Here is a 23,575-nt window from a genome sequence, read left to right on the forward strand (position 1 = left end):
GTATAGGGGCAATTTCTGGTGTCACGATGTACCAGGTCCTCCCTAACACCTACCCCTCACGCTCTTGTGGAGGGCTGAGCGCCGCGGGCTCAGTTTTATAAGGCACTTACCACCCAATTTCCTCGGGTCGTCCAAACTATGATTTGATGTTCCTTGAAATTATTCCCCCCCCCCCACTCACCATGACGTTAATTTCTTATTTGTAGCTCGTGTGTTTCCTTTTTAGATTCCACCAATCGCCATGCTTCATATCCCCTACCCCTCCTACCCGGGTCCTGTGAGATAGAGTCCTGGGGCGTCATACCCACCTGATTAGGCCTTGGAGTCCTACCAATTACCATGCGTCATATCAACACCATCTGTCGGCTGTCAGAGTTCTCTCTCTGTCTCTCTCTCTCTCTCTCTCTCTCTCTCTCTCTCTCTCTCTCTCTCTCTCTCTCTCTCTCTCTCTCTCTCTCTCTCTCTCTCTCTCTCTCTCTCTCTCTCTCTGTCTCTCTCTCTCTGTCTCTCTCTCTCTCTCTCTCTCTCTCTCTCTCTCTCTCTCTCTCTCTCTCTCTCTCTCTCTCTCTCTCTCTCTCTCTCTCTCTCTCTCTCTGTCTCTCTCTGTCTGTCTGTCTGTCTCTCTCTCTCTCTCTCTCTCTCTCTCTCTCTCTCTCTCTCTCTCTCTCTCTCTCTCTCTCTCTGTCTCTCTCTCTCTGTCTCTCTCTCTGTCTCTCTCTCAACCCAATCTCCCGCGAATCGTCCATTGGTTAGAATTCTCCTCAGATCGCTCCAGGCACCATAAAACTCCCCAAGTTTGAACAAGATCGCCAGGAATCCTCCCATCTAATATAACTTCAAATATCTTGTGAAATTTTGTGTAATGCAAGAAACCTGAAGTTGAATTTTCTGGATAGAATAGTACTTGCAGATTGGAAACTCCGTCACGGCTACTGAGGGCAAGGGTTTAGTACTCCTAGCCCTGGCTAGGGAAGTACCTGGGATCAGGGCTGGCGAGGGAAGTACTAGTACTTAGAGGGATCAAAGCGTTTGTGCTGTTTTTTCTCAGGGTGATGATGGTGGTAGTGATAGTGGTGATGGTGGTAGTGATCGTGGTGGCGGCAGTGTGAAACGGTCTACCGACCAATATGTTATGCAAATCATATTGGCCAGGACGTATGCGCTATATTAGCGTGGGCGTCATATTTTACACCGAGGGGGGGGGGTGCTTGTGGCCTCCGCCCCCCTCACCCCCTCCCTGCTCTCGTTCTTGTATAATATTAACGATCGTTACACGTTCATGTTTTATAGTTAGTTGTTAGCGAACCGGTTGCCATTGTTTGTAGATTATTTCGAGATGGTTTGAGTTAGTTGAGTTAGTTTGAGTTAGTATCAACCAGGTATCAACCAGTTGTAGCTCTCACTGGACTTCTTGGGAAGTCTCAGCTTCCCTGACTTTATTTTCGCAGTTACTTGACCGCTGTAATGAGGTCTCGGAAGCTTTACAAGAAAAACAAATCGTGTATGTGGTATACGCGGACTTTACAAAGGTGTTTTGGCTTTACAAAGGTGTTTGGTAACTGTGATCTTGGAGCCGGCAACAAACGGCTTTGAGTAACAGTCAAACATAACTTAGTCCAAGCGCAGTGAAAAGCTCTGTACCTCAGGGCACTGTCCTTGCACCACTGTTTTTTGTTATTATCATGTTATAAACAAAAATTGAAATCACAGTTTCGTGTCATCTTTTACAGACGACACGAAAATCGAAGTGAAAATCACTTATGTAGAAGACATTGAAAAACAACAGGCCGCTATTAATAAAATCTTCTATTTAGACAACGGAACATTTGAATAATATGAAATATTGCTATGAAAATTAATTTTTTTCAATGAGAAATTCCAGGTACTAAGCTATGGAAAAAATTAAGAATTTGAAAAAAATTAAGAGTCAACCATATCTCCCGATAGAGGGGAAAACATGTAATGGATCTGGGAATAATGATGTTTAGCGCCTAAACGTTTAGGAAGCATAACAAAGCAAATATATGATCAGCCAGGAAAATGATAGGATGAATTATGAGAACCTTCAAATCCAGGGATCCCATCACATGCTATTCAGATGACTGGTGCTGGCCCGTCTTGAGTACTGCTCGGTACTCACTTCCCCCTTCACAGCCGGAGAGATTGCTGAAGTAGAGGGAATACAGAGAAGGCACTTATAGACGCGATAAAGTACCTACGTTATTGGAACCGTCTCAAAAGCTCTCAAAATCAGGCGACAATCGACTTGAGAATGGTCCAGGACGGACCGAAACGTCGTCGTCCCTTCACCTTCTAGTGTGTGGTCTGGTCAAGCTCTCAAAATTTACTCTCTGGAAAAAGAGACGAGAGAGGTACCACATAATATGAACAATAATGGAGGGCTTAGTTCCAAATTCGCACAGTAAAATGATAATGTACTGGAGCGAACGATATGGCTGTAAATGTAGAATAGATCCAGTAAGTAGTAGAGGTGTCATAGGCACAATCAGAGAACACTGTATGAACACCAGAGGTCCGCGGTTGTTCACTACTCTCCCAGCAAGCATAAAAAATATTGCCGGAACAAAAGTGGACTTGTGATTTTGTCCATTGATTTAGATTTTGACCTTTGATTTTGGACGAAAATTAGACACGTTCTTGCAAGAAGTGCCGGACCACATATTCCCTATAGTGGATATGTGGATATAGTAAAAAAAACTACGCTACATAAGACCACACCACAACACCACACTACATAACAGCACACTACTTAACACCACGTAAGACCACGGTGATGGCAGTAGAAAACACCTGTGAGAGAGGAGGAAGATGAGAGGGGGACTTCAGAACAAGGTAACGACACCTGTCTGCTAATGGGGAGAGTGACAGGTGTCTTAACACCTGATGCGGAGGCTGCCGGGTGTGCTCACTGACTGGCTATACTGACAGGTGTTTAATGGGATGGTATGATGCTGCGTGAGTGGCAACACTGACAGGTGTTTAAAGGAATAATGGGTAAATTGGAGGAATTGTAAAGGGGGGAATAAACTGTCCAATTACCTAATGCCCAAATGAATGTTAACCTATTATCTCTATAATGGTAGTTACCATAATAACGAAGGAGTATCAGCAGGTAATTAAAGACATTGGGTTGACACCCTTAGACCGCGCCGGGGGAGTATGTGCCGAATGTTATGTTTGGGTTAAGTTAGGTTAGTTTGGCTGGTTTAGTTAGATCATGTTAGGTTAGTTTGGCTGGTTTAGTTAGATCATGTTAGGTTAGTTTGGTTGGTTTAGTTAGATCATGTTAGGTTAGTTAGGTTCAGCTGCGTTAGGTTATCTGCTGGGAACACTAATGACTCTCTCAGTACGTCTTCTACACACACACACACACACACACACACACACACACACACACACACACACACACACACACACACACACACACACACACACACACACACACACACACGCACACACACGCGCGCGCATTGACCACTGAACGTCAGCAGTAAAAATCAGAAGATTCTGTTTATACCCTCCGGCTCAAACTGACTTCATGAGAGAGAGAGAGAGAGAGAGAGAGAGAGAGAGAGAGAGAGAGAGAGAGAGAGAGAGAGAGAGAGAGAGAGAGAGAGAGTAAAGAAAGTAGAGAGTTTAAGAGTGGAAGTGTACTGGATATACTCTCCGGATAAGGGAGTGGCGTATCGATTGCCGGAGGAGGCGGCAGAATGGCGTATCGCTGTCGTCCGGATGAAAATGTCTCGTACCCGGACACCAGAGAGGTTTGGCAGAACAAAAACAAAGGGGCGTAGCAATCGTTTTTTTTCCCGGGCTTCATTTTTAACCGCTAAATGTGTTAATGGAACAGCCTTGTTGCGTTGGCCGCCCTCTGAGGTCAGGCTGGTAACAGGAGCTGGGGAGGAGCGTGAAGATGGAGCAGGAAGAAGAAAGAGTAAGAGGTCGAGAGAAGGAGAGAAAGAGAGGAAGTGAAACAATAATTTGAAGGATAAGGAAGAGGAGACAGATGACCATCCACACAGAAAAAAATACGTTAGGGCAAGAGAGGACTTCTCTCTTCCCCCCTTTCTCTCTCTTTCTCTCTGTCCCTACTTCCCTTCCTCCCTCCCTCCCTCCCTCCCTCCCTCCCTCCCTCCCTCCCTCCCTCCCTCGTAGTAAATCACATGTAGGACAGCTCAATCCTGTGTAATGCTACTAAATCCTCTTTAATTTTATCTTGCGTCTTGCAGGAAACCGCTTATGTTACAGTGCCTCGCTGCTCTCTCTCTCTCTCTCTCTCTCTCTCTCTCTCTCTCTCTCTCTCTCTCTCTCTCTCTCTCTCTCTCTCTCTCTCTCTCTCTCTCTCTCTCTCTCTCTCTCTCTCTCTCTCTCTACCTTTTCCACCCAACTTTCATTTTTGTATGTTTACATTCGTCTATAAATCTTGTCATTTTTCTTTAGTTTGTTTTAAATGTAAATACGTAAATACTTATCGTGTTGGAAATGTCATTGGTTTGTACAACTTGATTTATTAATAATATGTGCCACATGGGCTTACAAATAATGGTATGTATGTATACTTCACAATAATGTATGTGTTTTCTGTATACGTTTAAATAATGTTATGCATTTTTGTATATCAATAAAGAATTTGGTTGGTTGGTAAGCTGTTGTGGTGGCCTTAATAAGCCTTAAGCCTAACAACACAACAAGCAATAATTACCTAACTCTTTGTTAGCGTCATATCAGACTTGTCTGAAGACCTATCAACTTTTGGAGAGCCATTAAGGGCACCACGAGAGCCTAACTCACCTCCCGTTAAGTATACTTTACCTCTGAGTATATTTTACGACTCTAAAACCCATGTAGACTCAGGGTATACCTACTGAGAAAATAGGTCCCAAACAACTATTATAAAATCTCTTTATTTCCACAAATTTTAAGACTAATGTTGACAAAATAAATAAAAAATTAACCAAATTCTTCGGTTTAAGTCATTTCTATTAAATTTCAACTGTAGTTATACAGACAGAATTATACTGAAAAATATTTTATTTCCGTTATTTCTAGACGTAATCACCCAATAAAGAAATATTGCACAACTAATTCTGAAATTTCATTATCACCGTCATTTAGCTCCAAAGTATTCCCACAAGTTTTTTAAATTCCAATAATGCTTCAAGTTTTCCAGATTCCATCAGTGTCTTCCCTCGCCTCGCGTAGTTCAGTTTTCTATGATGCATTAGAGCGAGTATTATACACTTCTCATTAATTCACGTTTTCTGTGATAAATAACGCTGCGAAGTGTGCAGTAAGAGTTGGTAAATATCTCTGAGTGAGGTGCTACACCGGGTGGGAGGGGAGACTACATGAAATGTCAAAATATCTCCGGTTTATGTGATACTTTAGACCCGGAACTCTATTACAGCTGTCAGATATCCTCATTTTCTGCGGTGCGCTGGGACGGGGGAATTGCATTAGGGCTATTACACATCTATTTCCTCAAGATACACAGTGGGCCGAGGACGGTTGTAGAGAGCATTGAGAGGACCGTTTTCTTTGATACACGAACTAGAACTGTCCAATTTCTCCATTCTCTCAGGGTCTGAGCTGGTCGCTCCTCCTCACTTCTCGGCCAAACCGCAACTTTTATGTATTTATAGGTGTTTGTTGGGAATAAGCTCCCTCTCTTGAGCTTCGCCTCTTGACTATCACTCGACTGGTTTGCCGCATCGTTAACTCTGCTGTGTCGATCTGTTTAATAGCTCTGAGGAGCTTTCATGTTGTAATCATATCTCCTTCGTGTTTTTCTTTCCTCTGGGATTGTGTGTATATATGTTTGTGTGTTTAATTCTGTGATACTTCTGACTTATATAATATCATACATATAATATCACACTTAATATCCTGACGTTAGATTTCTACAATTGTGGCTTTTCTAAATATATATATATATATATATATATATATATATATATATATATATATATATATATATATATATATATATATATAAATATATAAATATATATATATATATATATATATATATATATATATATATATATATATTTTTTTTTTTTTTTTATTATAATGTTAAATAATAAGCGCTCGCTACCTCTCCCTAAGATGAATTTACCTGTGTTTTCCTGAGAGCTGGAAACGGCTTATATGGTTGGGCAGTGTTGACCTGTTTGACTAGTTGAGTAACAACTTGAAGGTGGTATTATAATCAAATGACTCATTATCCGGGATAAAACAGATGGGAGCGTGGAATTGTTGGTTCAGTAAGCAACTCATTTGTCAGGGCGGTCGCTGACTGCTATTTCTGCCATGTATCAAGCACCATTTAACATTGTCCTTGTGTGTTGCAGGCGGCGCTGTGGGCTTGACAGCCTCGATGGTAGGGTGAAGGTGGTGTTGACGTGTGCAGCAGCAGCAGCAGCACTGAGAGTAGAGCAGCAACAGCACCAGCAACTGCCAGGTGTTTAAGTCAGCAGTGATGGACTGGGGCTCCCAGCAAGCCGCCGACCTCCTCGCTAACACCACCGTCGATATCAGTGAGTCTTAACTCTTGGGGTTCCCTCTTCTTCTCACCTTTTCTGCACCGCTTCTTAACACCTGTGGCGTCTTAAGTGAATTATTACATCTTACTAGTTAAAGGTACTGCTAGGGTTTTTATTGTCAGATCTTCCTGGTATATTAGATCATAACAGTCGTTTAGGTGACTCTAACTCCTCTTCCTCCTCTTTTGCCTCTTCCTTCTTCTCCTCCTCTTCCTGGAGACTATTCCAACCACTCACTACTCTTCGCTGTTTCTTCTGTTCTCAACTATAACCTGTTGTCGCTGTTCTATGAGTTACATTGCGTCGTGAACCACTCCATATCCGTCTTACAAGCGCGAGTTTTAGTTGGGAAACTGTACAACATTGAACTGTGCGATTGGAAAACTTTAAAATTTGCAGGCGAGAAAGTTTTCGATTTGTAGAGCGTATAGGGTAGGTGTATTGGTTCACTCACTCACTCACTCACCCACTCACTCACTCTCTCTCTCTCTCTCTCTCTCTCTCTCTCTCTCTCTCTCTCTCTCTCTCTCTCTCTCTCTCTCTCTCTCTCTCTCTCTCTCTCTCTCTCTCTCTCTCTCTCTCTCTCTCTCCCTCTCTCCCTCTCTCTCTCCCTCCCTCTCTCCTATAGTCGTGGGTGAGGAAGGTTGGGAGGGAGGCCCCTACCTGCCTCACTTGGTGGAGGGAAGTAGGCACCAGGCCAGAGAGTGACCAAACATACGATGCCATTCCGCTGATGGATGAGGTGCAGTTGAGTCCTGCAATCAGGAGCTGCCGACACCACGACTGTCGGGGTGGAGGTCCAAGCCGTGACCTCCCCCCCCGTAGACACGACCATCCCTGGAGCATACCTCAAGCATCCCTCATCAGCCTTACTATCTTTCTTTTACCCGTTCCTCATTCCTCCTTTTGTCTACTTTCCCTATTCTCTCATTCACTGGGGTTTTACTCCTCCTCCTCCTCCTCCTCCTCTCTGAGGCATCACATCCCTGCCCCCCCCCCTCTCCCCATTACTTACACTCTGGGCCCCATTTGACCTCATGTGCCCCATACGAGCACTGAGTTAGGCGGCATTGATCCAGGCGACTGTTAGTGGTAGCAGTGCAGGTTAGTGACTGCTTCATGCTAAGGTTCATACTGATTTGTGGCATTTAATACGTGTGTGTGTGTGTGTGTGTGTGTGTGTGTGTGTGTGTGTGTGTGTGTGTGTGTGTGTGTGTGTGTGTGTGTGGTGTGTGTGTGTGTGTGTGTGTGTGTGTGTGTGTGTGTGTGTGTGTGTGTGTGTGTGTGTGTGTGTGTGTGTGTGTGTGTGTGTACTCACCTAATTGTGCTTGCGGGGGTTGAGCTTTGGCTCTTTGGTCCCGCCTCTCAACCGTCAATCAACTGGTGTACAGATTCCTGAGCCTATTGGGCTCTATCATATCTACATCTGAAACTGTGTATGGAGTCAGCCTGTGTATGTACGTGTGTGTGTTTGTGTTTGTGTGTGTGTGTGTATGTGTGAAAGAGGTGGCGTTGTATCCCGCGTTACTCAGTCTGTCAGCAGCTGATCCATCACACTATTCGTGGAGAAGCATTTCCTGTTGGCTCTTCTGTACTGCTTTCTGACTAGTGTGTTGGCTGTACCGTCTTTCCCCAGCTGCTGACTGTATCACGCAACCTTATTGTCTTCCATAGTAAGCTTTGAATATCTTTCATGTGGTTATCATGTCTCTATATATCCTCTTGGCTTGCAGGATGGAAGGCAGTGCCTTTAATCTCTCTTCACAGGTAACTATCGCAAGGAAAGAGAAGATAATAAGTCTGAATAAGACATAAACGATAAAGTAAGACTTAGTGGGCCAGCCAGTGGCTTAGGGCCCGCGCAGGAATATCCCTGCGAAAATAAAAATCATTTGAACACGTTTTTTTTAGTTAATAGGTCGCGTTCTGCACATTTTTGGCAAAGAACGTTACAAATGTAACCGGTTACAAAAAGTAACGGCTCATAAATAATTACGTTTTCTATGATTGGACTCGATAGGTTAAGTGGGTTGCTTGGGTTCCAACGTTTCTGGTTAGGTTAGTAGGTTGGATTTGTCCTGAATGGCAGAGCCAGAGATTGCTCTGCTCTATTGCCTCATTATTATTCTATTTCTGGTCCTTTCACCGCCTCCCGGAGCTCCTCTTCCCATTCCTCGTGCCCTCCTGCCGTTCTCTTATCCCCTCCCCCTCTCTCATCCTTCTTCCCTGTGTCTTCCTCCTCCTTCGTCTTCTTCTCCGGCTCCACCTCGTCCTGCTCCTCCGCTTCTCTCCCAGCTCCTTGTTTATGTTCGTCCGTTTTCTGTATTACCCTACATTTTCTCTTCTACTTGTCGACCTTCTGGGTGAACTATGGTAACTTCTGCAGCGCCTCGTCCTGTTGTTATTGTGTCAGTCTGGCCTCACCATATATTACAAATCAATATTTGTACTTGTTTACGTAAATAAATGTATGTATTTTGTTACGTGTTATGGACTGTAGTTACAGTCCAAGATATCATCCATCTTCAGACATGGGATTTGGCTATCGTATTCTGCCTCATCATCGGCCCAATTGTGTCATCCCGCTTGTCACTTGTCTAACATTTCTGGCATTTGTCTCCTTGTGTTCCGTAAAGGTCAAGTCATCTGGCATTATACAGGCCGGCGTTTGACATCGTTCATTACCTCTTGAACTGCGATTTGTATCTAGTTCCTGTTTTATTTTCTACGATTTTACGAACTGGCACTTGTGTTAATTGATCACAAGCAGGTAGCTATGTGTGCAACCCGTTCTCGCACTTGCTTATAGTCAATATTGGCTTATTTAATAAGTGCATGTGTGACATACTAATTGATTGTAAATATTTTAGTTTACCTAGAAAAGCTTCATAGAAAACAAGTGCGAGAACGGGTTGCTGTGTTGGGGAGCCCTGTGGGTACATATTGTAACTATGGATGCTTCTTTTTGAGGTCCTGCTGTTGCTGCCCGCTGCTCAAGGGCCACTCTTGGTGCCCTCTGGGGAGTGACTGTGGCGTGGGAGGTGTATTTTGGGGAGAGGGGGGTGGATATATTTGGCATGGATGTATATTTAGGGTATGACGTGTTTGTAGTGTCAAGGGGGTATGCTCATGTCTAGTTTTGTGTATATCTATAAGTATATGTGTGTATTTTAGGTGATGTTATATGGCAATGGGAATATGGACATACCACGTATGTTCCGGAGGTGTGTGTGTATACCTGTGCCAGGGAAGGAAGTTGTATGCGGGGTGTATGGCGGTGCGATGTACTTTGTATGCCCTCTACCCGCCTGCTCGGCTCACGCTGTATCGGAAAATGGCCGGATGGTATCCGGAAGGTCCGGTGTGTTATGCCTCGGCCCTGGCGGCCGGTTGAATGTTGATGAGCGGCCGGAGGTGGAGAAAGAGAGAGAAAGAGTGAGAGAGAGAGAGAGAGAGAGAGAGAGAGAGAGAGAGAGAGAGAGAGAGAGAGAGAGAGAGAGAGAGAGAGAGAGAGAGAGAGAGAGAGAGAGAGAGAGGCTGGGTGGATAGTCATACTGAAACCATTGTTTATATCGGATAAAGATAACGGAAAACAAGATTATCCACGATACCGTTACCTTCTCTAAAAAGAAATCATCTTCTGTGCTACAGCTGAGGATGGCCACACCGAGCCGCTGTACACACCTCCCTGGCACTTACACTGTTGACAGGACAACAGATGGCAAACAGTAACCTCCCGAAGGGAACACGTAACAGGAACAAATGGTGGGTACTTCATGCCGTTAGATACAAAAGGAGTTTCTACCACGTGTCATTGGGTAGAAAGGAGCGATTATCGCAGTGTATTGGGTGAGAAAGCAGAGCAATATTTCGGATCATTGGGTGCATGTGAATAGGGACACTGAAGTGTGTGAAAGGAGATGTAACGCTGTACATAGTGGCGACGGGCTGCGGCACTGCAGCCCTGGAAACACAAACCGAAACTGTGTCTATTTTCCGCTTGTTACAACTTGTAATAAAGTTGTTACATCTTGGCTTAACGTGTTTATGACGTATTAGAACGTTGTTACAACTTGCTATATTGGTTGTTATAACTGGTTAGGTGTTAAAACTTATTCGAACGTTGTACCAACGTCGTAGTTTCGGTGTGTGTTTGGCGGAAGGTCATTGTCTGTGAAGTGTGGAAGCCAACCAGACGACGTTGGCTTCAACACGAGGCGGATACCTCCCGTTGAATCTCTCTATTCTCTCCCTCTCGATCGGAGAGAGAGAACAGAGACGGGGATGGCAGTACGGCCAGTCCTCTTGCTGGGAAAGACTCGGGATATTTTGGAGTTAGGAATTGCTTAATATTTAAAACATCATTTTAAATACGTCTTGCTGAGGTCGTCTGAGTGAGGTCCGGCTGATTGGTGTTACTTACAACTTTATGACATTTAGAAGGGGGGAGGGGATTGTAATGGGGTGTTGTGGGTGGGGGGGTGGGGAGGGTTAGGTGTTGTGGGTGGGGGGTGGGGAGGGTTAGGTGTTGTGGGGATGGGGAGAGATATTGTATGTGCTCATTATATGCACAAATTTCCTTTCTCACAAGATGAGAAACATTGACCAGGAATTAGCATCATACTCTTTTAATTAAAAAAGTGACGAGTTTAATTAATAGCTTTAATGAAGGGAATTAGTAGGAGGAGATTAATTTAATTAGATAATCTCCAGATCCCAAAAAGGTTCAGCTGGTGTGAAATATGCCTCTTTTGGCGGTAGTGGAGAGGGTGAACTTTGTAATTATGCTTACAATGACCTCTTCTCAAGGGCATGTAAGGGCTTGAGGATCACTTCAAGTGGATCTGGGAGTTTGGAGCTCCCTGTAAGGGTATCAGAGAGTTTCGGGTTCTATATAAGGGCACCCTGGGGGGTTGGATTCTCTTTAAAGGCATTCGAGAGTTTGTTTCTCTGTTAGGGCATCTGGGGATCTGTTGTTAAGGGCATCGAAGTGTTTAGGACTGTGTTCGGGGCGCCAGTTAACTGGAGGCTCACGTATAGAGATGAATGAAGGCAGTGATGGAAGAGAATGAAGAGGAATGCAGTGGTGGAAGAGAATGAAGAGGACGGCAGTGATGGAAGAGAATGAAGAGGAAGGCAGTGATGGAAGAGAATGAAGAGGAAGGCAGTGATGGAAGAGAATGAAGAGGAAGGCAGTGATGGAAGAGAATGAAGAGGACGGCAGTGATGGAAGAGAATGAAGAGGAAGGCAGTGGTGGAAGAGAATGAAGAGGAAGGCAGTGATGGAAGAGAATGAAGAGGAAGGCAGTGATGGAAGAGAATGAAGAGGACGGCAGTGATGGAAGAGAATGAAGAGGAAGGCAGTGGTGGAAGAGAAAGAAGAGGAAGGCAGTGATGGAAGAGAATGAAGAGGAAGGCAGTGATGGAAGAGAATGAAGAGGACGGCAGTGATGGAAGAGAATGAAGAGGACGGCAGTGATGGAAGAGAATGAAGAGGAAGGCAGTGATGGAAGAGAATGAAGAGGACGGCAGTGATGGAAGAGAATGAAGAGGAAGGCAGTGATGGAAGAGAATGAAGAGGACGGCAGTGATGGAAGAGAATGAAGAGGAAGGCAGTGATGGAAGAGAATGAAGTGGACGTAAAAACACACAGTTTCTAAACTTCAGAAGGTCACTTGGCCCACACTAATCTGCTCCTCTGTGTATACCTCACCACACCCACGCTCACAGATGTCTAACCTACGCTTGAAACACTACACAAACCCCCCCCCCTCCTACTTTGTTAGTAGACTATATACCACTTCCATTACTCTACTGTACAATTTCAAAACCACTGTTTACCCATTTCCTTTCTGACTCTTAAAAGTTATATCCAATTTAATGTTCATAATTGAGTAGTTTATCGATAATCGCCTTGTTATTACCTCAAGTATATATATATATACTTGAGGTATATATAGTTCTTCAAGTATATATATATATACTTGAGGTATATATAGTTCTTCAAGTATATATATATATCCCTGCCGGCATGACGAGGTTTTCGCTTTCTTTCAAAGCAATTCTGCGGTATGAGAGTGTATGGTAATGCTTTGGTATGGTAATTACCTAAGTCTAATTACCTAAGTGTAGTTACAGGATGAGAGCTACGCTCGTGGTGTCCCGTCTTCCCAGCACTCTCATACCTATGGGGATAGACTTAAGGTGCTTCATCTAAATTGGACTTGACAGTGTAATTGGGAGGAGAAGCTATGAGGAGTATTTCTGAAGGCCTAGTCAGCATGCCTAATGACTGGACCATCGGGGATCGAGCGACCATTCCGCAAGAAGGAAGAGAAGAGTAGCCGGGACGAGGGAAAGATATTAGGTCTGGGAAGGAGAGTGGAGGGGTGGAGTAAGAGGGAAGTGAAGGAGGAAGGGAAGGGAAGGGATGGGATGGGATGGGATGGGAAGGGAAGGGTGATGAAGGAGGAAGAGTGGCGCAGGAAAGGGGGGGGGGCAGGACGGGTGAGTCATCGTGGCGCCGGAAGTCAGGTTTCATTAGCATGTTAAATGTTGCGGGAAGGACTTGACCCGGCGCCACCCCCTCTCTGTTGACCCGGCGCCCCTGACACACTGGGCGCCAGCAGACAGCCGCCCCTGACACACTGGGCGCCAGCAGACAGGCGCCCCTGACACACTGGGCGCCCCTGACACACTGGGCGCCAGCAGACAGGCGCCCCTGACACACTGGGCGCCCCTGACACACTGGGCGCCCCTGACACACTGGGCGCCCCTGACACACTGGGTGCCAGCAGACAGGCGCCCCTGACACACTGGGCGCCAGCAGACAGGCGCCCCTGACACACTGGGCGCCAGCAGACAGGCGCCCCTGACACACTGGGCGCCAGCAGACAGGCGCCCCTGACACACTGGGCGCCAGCAGACAGGCGCCCCTGACACACTGGGCGCCAGCAGACAGGCGCCCCTGACACACTGGGCGCCAGCAGACAGGCGCCCCTGACACACACGCTAAATATAAATGAACCATCACGTACCATTGGCCGGAGCGCCCTGGCATAAAGGTAAAATGTGGAGGGAAGGGGGGTGGAGGGGGGCTAGGGGAGGGAAGGGGCGTGGGGAGGAAGGGAGGGAGGGGGCGTGGGGAGGGAAGGGGGAGGTGGGGGAGAAGCGAGAAGACGTAACTGAATAAACATACACACTGGTGTAGGAGATGGGAGAGAGAAGTGGTAGCAGGAGGTAGAGAGTGAGGGAGGTAGGGAGGGGTAGAGATGGGAGAGGGAGGAAGGAAGGAAGGAGAGTGAGGGAGGGGAAGAAGGAACAGGGATAAGGGAGAGGATTTCAGAGGTGAGGTACGATAACGAGTGGTAAACGCTAGTTCACTCACGGGTGATTAACTGCACTTGGTGTGTGTGTGTGTGTGTGTGTGTGTGTGTGTGTGTGTGTGTGTGTGTGTGTGTACTCACCTAGTTGTGCTTGCGGGGGTTGAGCTCTGGCTCTTTAGGCCCGCCTCTCAACTGTCAATCAACTGTTACTAACTACTAACTAGCTAACTCCCCCCCCCCCACCTACACACACACAGGAAGCAGCCCGTAACAGCTGTCTAACTCCCAGGTACCTATTTACTACTAGGTAACAGGGGCATCAAAGTGAAAGAAACTGGCCATTTTTGTTTCTCGCCGGCGCCGGGAATCGAACCCGAGCAACAGGATTGCGTGTCCAGCGTGCTACCTACACAGCCACCGGCCCCCCTCCTCTCTCCCCCTGTGTCGTGTGCTGGCGAGAGAGAGAGAGAGAGAGAGAGAGAGAGAGAGAGAGAGAGAGAGAGAGAGAGAGAGAGAGAGAGAGAGAGAGAGAGAGAGAGAGAGAGAGAGAGAGCAAATCACCGTGTTGCTGTTCCTGCATGTTGAACACCTGGACAGCGTTTGTGTGTTCCGTGTTCATGCAGACAAAGGGAGCTGTCATGCACAGGTGAGAGATGACCTCTGGGGGGCACTCCCCCCCCCTCCCCCCTCACACACCCCTCACAACACCCCCTCCCCCCTCACACACCCCTCCCCCCTCACACACCCCTCACAACACCCCCTCCCCCCCTCACACGTCTCGCCTGGTGTTGTCCTGGAACGAGCACCCTCATGGTTGTTGGACAGTTAGCGGCCTCATGATGCCCTGAATCTACCACCTGTGGTGAGGCTGGGGTATACACCGACCAGAGGAGGCTGGGGTATACACCGTCCAGAGGAAGCTGGGGTATACACTGACCAGAGGAGGCTGGGGTATACACCGTCCAGAGGAGGCTGGGGTATACACCGTCCAGAGGAAGCTGGGGTATACACTGACCAGAGGAGGCTGGGGTATACACCGTCCAGAGGAAGCTGGGGTATACACCGTCCAGAGGAAGCTGAGGTATACACCGTCCAGAGGAGGCAGAGGTATACACCGTCCAGGGGAGGCTGGGGTATACACCGACTAGAGGAGGCAGAGGTATACACCGTCCAGAGGAAGCTGAGGTATACACCGTCCAGGGGAGGCTGGGGTATACACCGTCCAGAGGAAGCTGGGGTATACACCGTCCAGAGGAAGCTGGGGTATACACCGTCCAGAGGAAGCTGAGGTATACACCGTCCAGAGGAGGCTGGGGTATACACCGTCCAGAGGAAGCTGGGGTATACACCGTCCAGAGGAAGCTGGGGTATACACCGACTAGAGGAGGCAGAGGTATACACCGTCCAGAGGAAGCTGAGGTATACACCGACTAGAGTAGGCTGGGGTATACACCGACACGAGATGAATGACCCAAGTGTTACAGGGACGCATCTTGTCTCTGTAGATGTCCAACTTGTAAACTTGGACTCCTCCTCCTCCTCCTCTTCCTTCTTCTCCTTCTTCTCCTTCCCCCTTCCCACTTTCTCTCTCCCTCCTCCTGCTCTTCTGTTTTCTGTAAGTTTACACTCCTCTTCCCTCTGTTCTCTTCTCTGGTAAGTTCGCAAGATTCCGCGAGGCGGGATTGGGAGGTAGATCCAGCCATGTGTCTCAATTAACGTGTTTTTCTTCGCTAAGATATTCCGGGTGATTAAGACCACTTGTGAGAGGACAGAGGAGTGGAGGGAGGCGTAGAGGGGTCACGGTGTAGCTCTCGCTAGTGAGAGAGCGAGAGCTGCTCTATTGTCCTCCACATGCTCTATTGTAACTGTTTGTGTACTGGTGCATTTAAACTTCAAAATCTTCCTATTTGAAATGCCAGTTTTGTGTAAATTCAGGGCTGTGGGGCGAGTAGTGAAACACGGGGACCAGTTACCGTAGACTAGACGTAGTGGTGCCAGGGATAGTGTGTACACATTATTACCCTCCACGCTCCATATATATACATATATATGTATATATATATATATATATATATATATATATATATATATATATGTGTATATATATATATATATATATATATATATATATATATATATATATATATTAAATATTCATCCCGTCATTCATTAAATATTCTTTCCCGACCCATCCCAAATCCTTATCGTGATCTTTTCCAAGTGCTATATAGTCATAATGGCTCAGAGTTTTTCCCTGATAATTCCCTTCCCCCACAGTCATCCCCAGTATATTGAGTGACCGTGGAAGTGTTCCCTGATGACCCGGTATGAGTGGCACCCTATGGCACCCTGTGGCACCCTGTGGCACAGTGTTAAGTTCCCCTGAGTCAGGGATGAGGGTGGTGGCTGGGGGGAGGCGGGTGAGGCGTCTATGATGACAAGATATCCCCCAGACACCCCTGCGGCCAGTCACTCCCCCCCCAGACACCCCTGCGGCCAGTCACTCCCCCCAGACACCCCTGCGGCCAGTCACTCCCCCAGACACCCCTGCGGCCAGTCACTCCCCCCCCCCCCCAGACACCCCTGCGGCCAGTCACTCCCCCCCCCAGACACCCCTGCGGCCAGGCACTCCCCCCCAGACACCCCTGCGGCCAGTCACTCCCCCCCCAGACACCCCTGCGGCCAGTCACTCCCCCCAGACACCCCTGCGGCCAGTCACTCCCCCCAGACACCCCTGCAGCCAGGCACTCCCCCCCAGACACCCCTGCGGCCAGTCACTCCCCCCAGACACCCCCTGCGGCCAGTCACTCCACCCCAGACACCCCTGCGGCCAGTCACTCCCCCCAGACACCCCTGCGGCCAGTCACTCCCCCCAGACACCCCTGCGGCCAGTCACTCCCCCCAGACACCCCTGCGGCATGATGGGTAAGTATTGGAGACCAAAAGACAATAATGGACCGCACTGGACCGATGTGGACCGTACGAACCGCCATGGAACCTGGTGGACCAAAGGGACGCATTGTGGTGGACTGCAGTGGACAGCAACACGTCGGACTGGACCGCACAGGACCGGAACTGGACGGGGTTAGGTAGCCGGGGTGCGGAACGGACCACAATGGTGGTGGTTGTGGTTTAACCACAACCGCGCTGGTTCTCTACCACACTCACACCAGTTGGTACTTTTAGTGGGGTTCGGACGCACTTAACCTCTAATGGGGGGACACACTTGACCTGTAATGGGGGAACACACTTGACCTGTAATAGGGGGAAGCACTTGATATGTTACAATTTAACAGATCCACATTCGATATTTAATGAAAATGGGGGAACACAACACCTTTATTAGCGAGGGGGACTAACATGAACTAGACACGTGTGTTAACTATGAGTCAGATGACCCCCCTATACGTTAGGAGGTATAGAAGGGGTGATTAACAGTGTGTGGCTTGTGTGAGTGTGAGTGGTTGTGGCCATATTGTGTTGTGGGTTGTGGTAGCACTGTGTGGGCGTTGTGGTACTAGAGCTTGAGGTTGTTAGGAGTTGTTGGTGTGGTTGTGGTGGTGGTGATTGGTTGGGTATGGTTGTGGGCGTTGGTAGTCGTGTGGGCGTGGAGGAGGTAGTGTTGGTAAGGTGATGGTGGTGGTGTGGTGGTGAAGGCGTGGTGGTGATGGTGTGGTGGGCGTGGTGGTGATGGTGTGGTGGGCGTGGTGGTGATGGTGGTGTGGGCGTGGTGGTGTAGGCGTTCTGGTGGTGTGGGCGTGTGGTGGGGCGCGGTATCAGGCAGGCGTGGCAGGTGTCCAAGGGGGTGTAGTATTGATTAATGTTACTCATCTCCACCACCACCACCACCACCACCTCATTGTTTCCTCCTCACCTCTCCCTCACTCATCTCCACCACCACCACCACCACTGATAATGCTTGGGTTCTAAACATTCCTCTTTATCTTCAAAATAAGGCTCTGGTACTCTTCTTCATAGTCAACAAGACGTCAGGATAAAAGTCTTCCACCAACAGCCTTCTTTAAGTGAGTCTCTTACTTATATCTGAATTTGTAAATGTAAGAATCTATCTCTTCGAGGCTCGAGGCCAGATGCTTGCGGCTAGTCCCACTCAACTTTACTTCCAGATTCCTATGGGGTAAGATCAGAATTTGATTCCATTACCATAATTCGAGATGAAACAGAGTTGGTCAGTCACGTGTTGACCTCCACGACGGATTAGGTAGCGGCTCTGACTTTCTTCTTCCAAAATACTTTATATATATATATATATATATATATATATATATATATATATATATATATATATATATATATATATATATATATATATATATATATATATATATATATATATATATATATATATAAATATTTTCTTATAGTATATTAAAACATAAAATACTATATATACTGGTATATATAGTATATATATATATATATATATATATATATATATATATATATAGAGAGAGAGAGAGAGAGAGAGAGAGAGAGAGAGAGAGAGAGAGAGAGAGAGAGAGAGAGAGAGAGAGAGAGAGAGAGAGCGAGTGAGTGAGTGAGTGAGTCTGTGGTGCAGTGGGCTACGTCATCGACTGACAATGGACGATCGCTGGTTCAGTGTGGTAGACTGGCTTGTTTTTGCAACTGTCGACCAGGCAGTAAACTGGTAGGTATGACTGAGGCAGCTGTTGTGGGCTGCATCGTCAGGAAGGACGGAAGTGTGTGTATGCATCCCATAAGCCTCTTACTCCTGTTCCATCCTCTCCCATCACCTTTACCTTCCTCTTCCTCCCCCTCTTCTCTTCCCCCTTACATGAACCCGACACCTCTTTATCATCCCTGCTCCTCTCCCATCAGCTCCTCCTGCCCCCTCCCTCCCTCCATCAACCCCTCCCGATGGAGGGAGGGGGGTCATCCCATCTTTTACGCCCTCCCATACTCACTCTCCCAGTGTCCAGCCCCTCTCCCGTGCGGTGGGAGGGGTCGGACGGCGACACGGCCAGTCTTGGCGCCGTGGTGTCTACTGCGGAGTCACGGGCGACGGTTCGATCCCCTCCATGGTCTCCACCGCCTCCTCAACCTTCTCCTTCTCATGGTTTGATTTGGAAACACATACACGCACACGCACGCACGTACGCACGCACAGAGGGCTTCGTGGCCGAGTGGACATCGCTCGGGTCTCGTGAGCCTAAGGGCCCGAGGTTGATATGTATTTATTTATATTTTTATATATATGTGGTTCGGTACCCTGCTGAAGCAGATACAAGTGAACAGGTTTTTCTTTCACCTGATGGGCCTGTTCACCTAGGTGTAAATAGGTGTCTGGGAATTAGATAGCTGACACAGCCCCAGCTTGGAGCTTGTGTGTGCGTGAGTGTGTGTGTGTGTATTCACGTAGATGTGTTTGCGGGGGTTGAGCTCTGCTCTTTAGGCCCGCCTCTCAACTGTCAATCAACTGTTACTAATTACTATTTTTTTAAACACACACACACACACACACACACACACACACACACACACACACACACACACACACACACACACACACACACACACACACACACACACAGGACCGTGAAGCACATGTCAACAGATGACAGAAGACATGATCAACAACATGTTGATCCGCTGGGACTGAAGAATAATTTCCTGATCTTTTCTCTCCAGACAGAGAAGCTTTGTTCTCAACTCAAGACTGACTGATCAGGTGTCCCCCGAGAGAGAGCTTCTTCCTCCTGGTCTCTGTTCTACAAATGTCAACAACCATGGCGTGGTTGGTGGTGCCGTCGTGTCGCGTTTCTGAGACGCGTGTTCGATTCTCCCATTTTTTTCGTATGTGGACAATTGGTTGTTTACTCTTGGTTTGTTTGTTGTTATTGGAGTTTGTTGATCTGTTAGGTGTTTGTCACTATGAGGTCGCGTCGTCGCATTGATTTGACGGACTTCGAATCCTCATCACGGTTTCCTTGGGATTTTTTTCGCAATAGTTTTTAACATTGTAATATGTCTGATACAGAAACTGAGAATACTGTTGTTTGGCTACGAACAAAATTTTTTTTTATTTTTTTTTAAGATTTAATACTGTGTTGTGTGGGCAACTTTGCATTTAAACTATTACATTCTAGATAACAAGCTAAGACAAGAAAGGCTCTCTCCCTACTCTTCACTCCACCTACCTTACGAAGACAGCAGGCAATTATTTGTGGGGAATTTATAACCTCATCTTACTACTACTAATACTAATACTCCTACTCTTGAGTACTCGTTACTGCTGCTACTACTGTGGTCATCCTCTACTACTGTGGCAGTACAACCTTCACGTTGAGTCAGATATACACAGCGTAACAGGCAAGGGAATACTTTATAAATATTTCCAATGAGTTTAATTGACAGAAACGCTCCCAAAATACCTATTGTGTCGTTTCCTAATTAAAAGTCTCTATTGAATTGGCGCCTACAACATCAAAGATCTATTTATTCAAATTCTTCGGCTCTCAGAGAACCACTTTCTGTCGTGGAGAGAGAGAGAGAGAGAGAGAGAGAGAGAGAGAGAGAGAGAGAGAGAGAGAGAGAGAGAGAGAGAGAGAGAGAGAGAGAGAGAGAGAGAGAGAGACAGAGACAGAGAGACAGAGAGAGACAGAGAGACAGAGAGTGTGTGTGTGTGTGTGTGTGTGTGTGTGTGTGTGTGTGTGTGTGTGTGTGTGTGTGTGTGTGTGTGCGTGCGGTTGTGTGTGTGTACGTTCGCATAAGCTTGCAAAATTACTTTGAATTTACATATTTAAACTGCTTTGGTTGTTGATAACTGAAATATAACCACCACACCTGTTGACTCACATATACCTTCCCACACCTGTTGGCTGTATTTAAAATCAGACGATGCTTCTTGGGCTATACTTTGAGACACAATCCGTAAACTTAGTTTATTTCCACTCATTGAATATTAAATGTTACCGGAAGCTTGTAAATTAACCTTAACCAAGCCGCTGTAACTTATAATTACAGTAAAACGAGGAGGCTTGTAATTTGCTGTAACAGCTGTTTGTATGCTGGCAAACAAGCCACTACAGGTCAGACACCTAAACAACAGGCAAACAAGCACATATAACCATAAAACAATTCTGGAAATCTTAATAAAAACACCGTGAATGGTGTGTGGCTCAAACATTAAAACACCAACATTGAAGTATATGTTACCCACGAGAGACAGACAGACAGTCAGACGGAGACACTAGAGTATTTACACGAGGCCACACTGGCGCCGTACCTGTAGTGATCTCATCCGAATGTTTTAATAGTAATCAATGATCTTGTACCTGGACCAGGAGTTCCAGGAATGGGTTGCGAGGTGAGGTTTCCAGGACTTCCAGGACGGAGTAGGGAGGGTGCAATGGATTCCAGGAGGTAGTAGGAGTGTGTGAAGGTATTGTTCACGGTTTGGAAGAGAAGGCCTAGGAGAAGGAGGGAAGGAGGGAAAGAGGGAAAGGGAAGGGACGTCGGAGGGAAGGGAAGGGAGGTCCTCTGACAGGGCCTATTTTACTAGCTCAGCGGCAACTGTTTCCTGAGTGACATACACTTTAAATTGCACGGTGAGGTGAACCAGGAGTCAGGTGAGGGTGAACCAGGGGTCAGGTGAGGGTGAACCAGGGTCAAGTCATGTGAACCAATTCTCCTGGCCCTTGTGAACTAGGTGACTGACAGATTTCAGTGTGTATTTGATTGAGAAATCCAGTCGGAGGAACACTATTGCCTTACATGACTGACACACACACACACACACACACACACACACACACACACACACACACACACACACACACACACACACACACACACACACACACACACACACACACACACGTCATTCATTCAGACCTTGAAAATATTGACAAGACAATTAGCCGGCGACAGAGCTGAGTCAGGTGGTGTGAGTCATGACAAATATCTAATATACTATATATATATATATATATATATATATATATATATATATATATATATATATATATATATATATATATATTTTTTTTTTTTTTTTTCTGGTATAGCTGGAATTATAGGGACGGGTGTAGCGTGTTCCGTGTTCCGTGTGACCCTGACGGTTTGGTTGGAACTCTTCCCACTTCCACGCGAGCCCTCTTTATGCTGCCTGCCCCTCTCCCTTCCCTCCCTCCCTCTCTCTCCCATCACCCATTCCACTCCCTTTATCAACACTTTCACTCTCAATTATCCCATCCATTCCCCTCCCATCGTTACCGTTTTTGGCATTTTCCGTTCCGTCTCAGTTTTACATGTCCACGCCTTTCTCTTCCCCAATTCTTCTTTTTTCCCCTCCCACACCCGTCTTTTTTCCCTCCCACATCCATCTTTCTCCCGTCCCACATCCGTCTTTCTCCATCTTATCTACTCGACCCCCACCTAATCTCCTTTCCCTTCCTAATCCCCCAAACCTATTGCTCTCAGGATATCTCCCCCGTCCTTCCTCTCTGTGTTACCCTATCTGTATATTAGTTTCTATATCTATTTCTATGTCTATATCTATCATAGTGCATTAAGCGTGATAAACGAGAGAAGCAATATGGGGTCGAGGGCAGTTCTCTAGTATGGGCAAGGTGGAGAGACCCGCTGTGGGGCACCAGAGACCCACTGTGGGGCACCAGAGACCCACTGTGGGGCACCAGAGACCCACTGTGGGACACCAGAGACCCACTGTGGGGCACCAGAGACCCACTGTGGGGCACCAGAGACCCACTGTGGGGCACCAATGACCCACTGTGGGGCACCAATGACCCACTGTGGGGCACTATAGACCCAGAGATACAAGGTGGTATATATAAGAACAAACTGGGTCGGTGTACCAAAGACCTCGTCTCTTGCGGGTCCGCTTTCGATCCCCGATGGACCTAATTGGCTTTGTACCGTTCCTTCCTTCCACCCTAACTAACCCAGCTCCTTGGCTTCGTATCCCTTCCAAGTATAGTCATACTGGCTTAGCGGGGTTTTCCTGATGATTACCTAATAACTAACATTCTTCTGTTAGAATGTTAGTTCTAACATTCTAATAATCCATACATGTTTTCAGTAGATAACACAGAACAATGGGGCTTAGCCAACCAGGATATATATATATATATATATATATATATATATATAAATATGTATTAAGCGTGAGGGTAGTTAGTGAATGGATTGGCCTGTTTTCACTGGTAGTCATCAACATACACAATTCCAAGAAGAGAGAGATAACAAGGCCCTTTACGCAACAGCAATTACCTCAAGTAAGCTATAGCAAGCGAGGTGGGGCCCAAGCGTCGAAACTCCCTCCAGTAGCAGGTCGGTAAGCGCCCCTGTTGCAATCGGTGCACAGAGTGCAAACTCTGCCAGAATGAACTAAGTCATGATAGATATCGTGCTCTCCATCAGAAAGTCTACGGACCTCGCGTGCCTGATTTCAGTATGTCTTTAACAACAATAATAATATTTGCTAGAAAAGTAATGTTTATACAAAGGTTACGTCTTTCTAATATATTGTGTAATACTGCAATTGGTGATTCATATGCATATATTTCTTCATATTTTATGCATGTCACTAGATGATACTGTGATGAGCATCCCTGCTCATCATTGTGTGGGCCTCATATACCACCTGTTCATACCATCAAGTAATTACCAAAGAAAACGCCA

The 23,575-nt window shown here is 46.6% G+C and overlaps 1 protein-coding gene across 1 annotated transcript in view; it reads left to right on the forward strand.

Annotated features, from left to right (window-relative positions):
• The window catches only part of LOC123748409 (protein Fe65 homolog), a gene marked incomplete in the record, with an annotated part of 258,091 nt that overhangs the window by 42,944 nt on the left and 191,572 nt on the right, over positions 1-23,575 (forward strand). The window contains 1 exon segment of the mRNA XM_069302187.1: positions 6,375-6,560. Within this exon segment, the coding sequence (XP_069158288.1) occupies positions 6,503-6,560 (58 nt within the window).

The sequence above is a fragment of the Procambarus clarkii genome, chromosome 47, assembly GCF_040958095.1.
Source record: "Procambarus clarkii isolate CNS0578487 chromosome 47, FALCON_Pclarkii_2.0, whole genome shotgun sequence".
In the NCBI taxonomy this organism is placed as follows: Eukaryota; Metazoa; Arthropoda; class Malacostraca; order Decapoda; family Cambaridae; genus Procambarus; species Procambarus clarkii.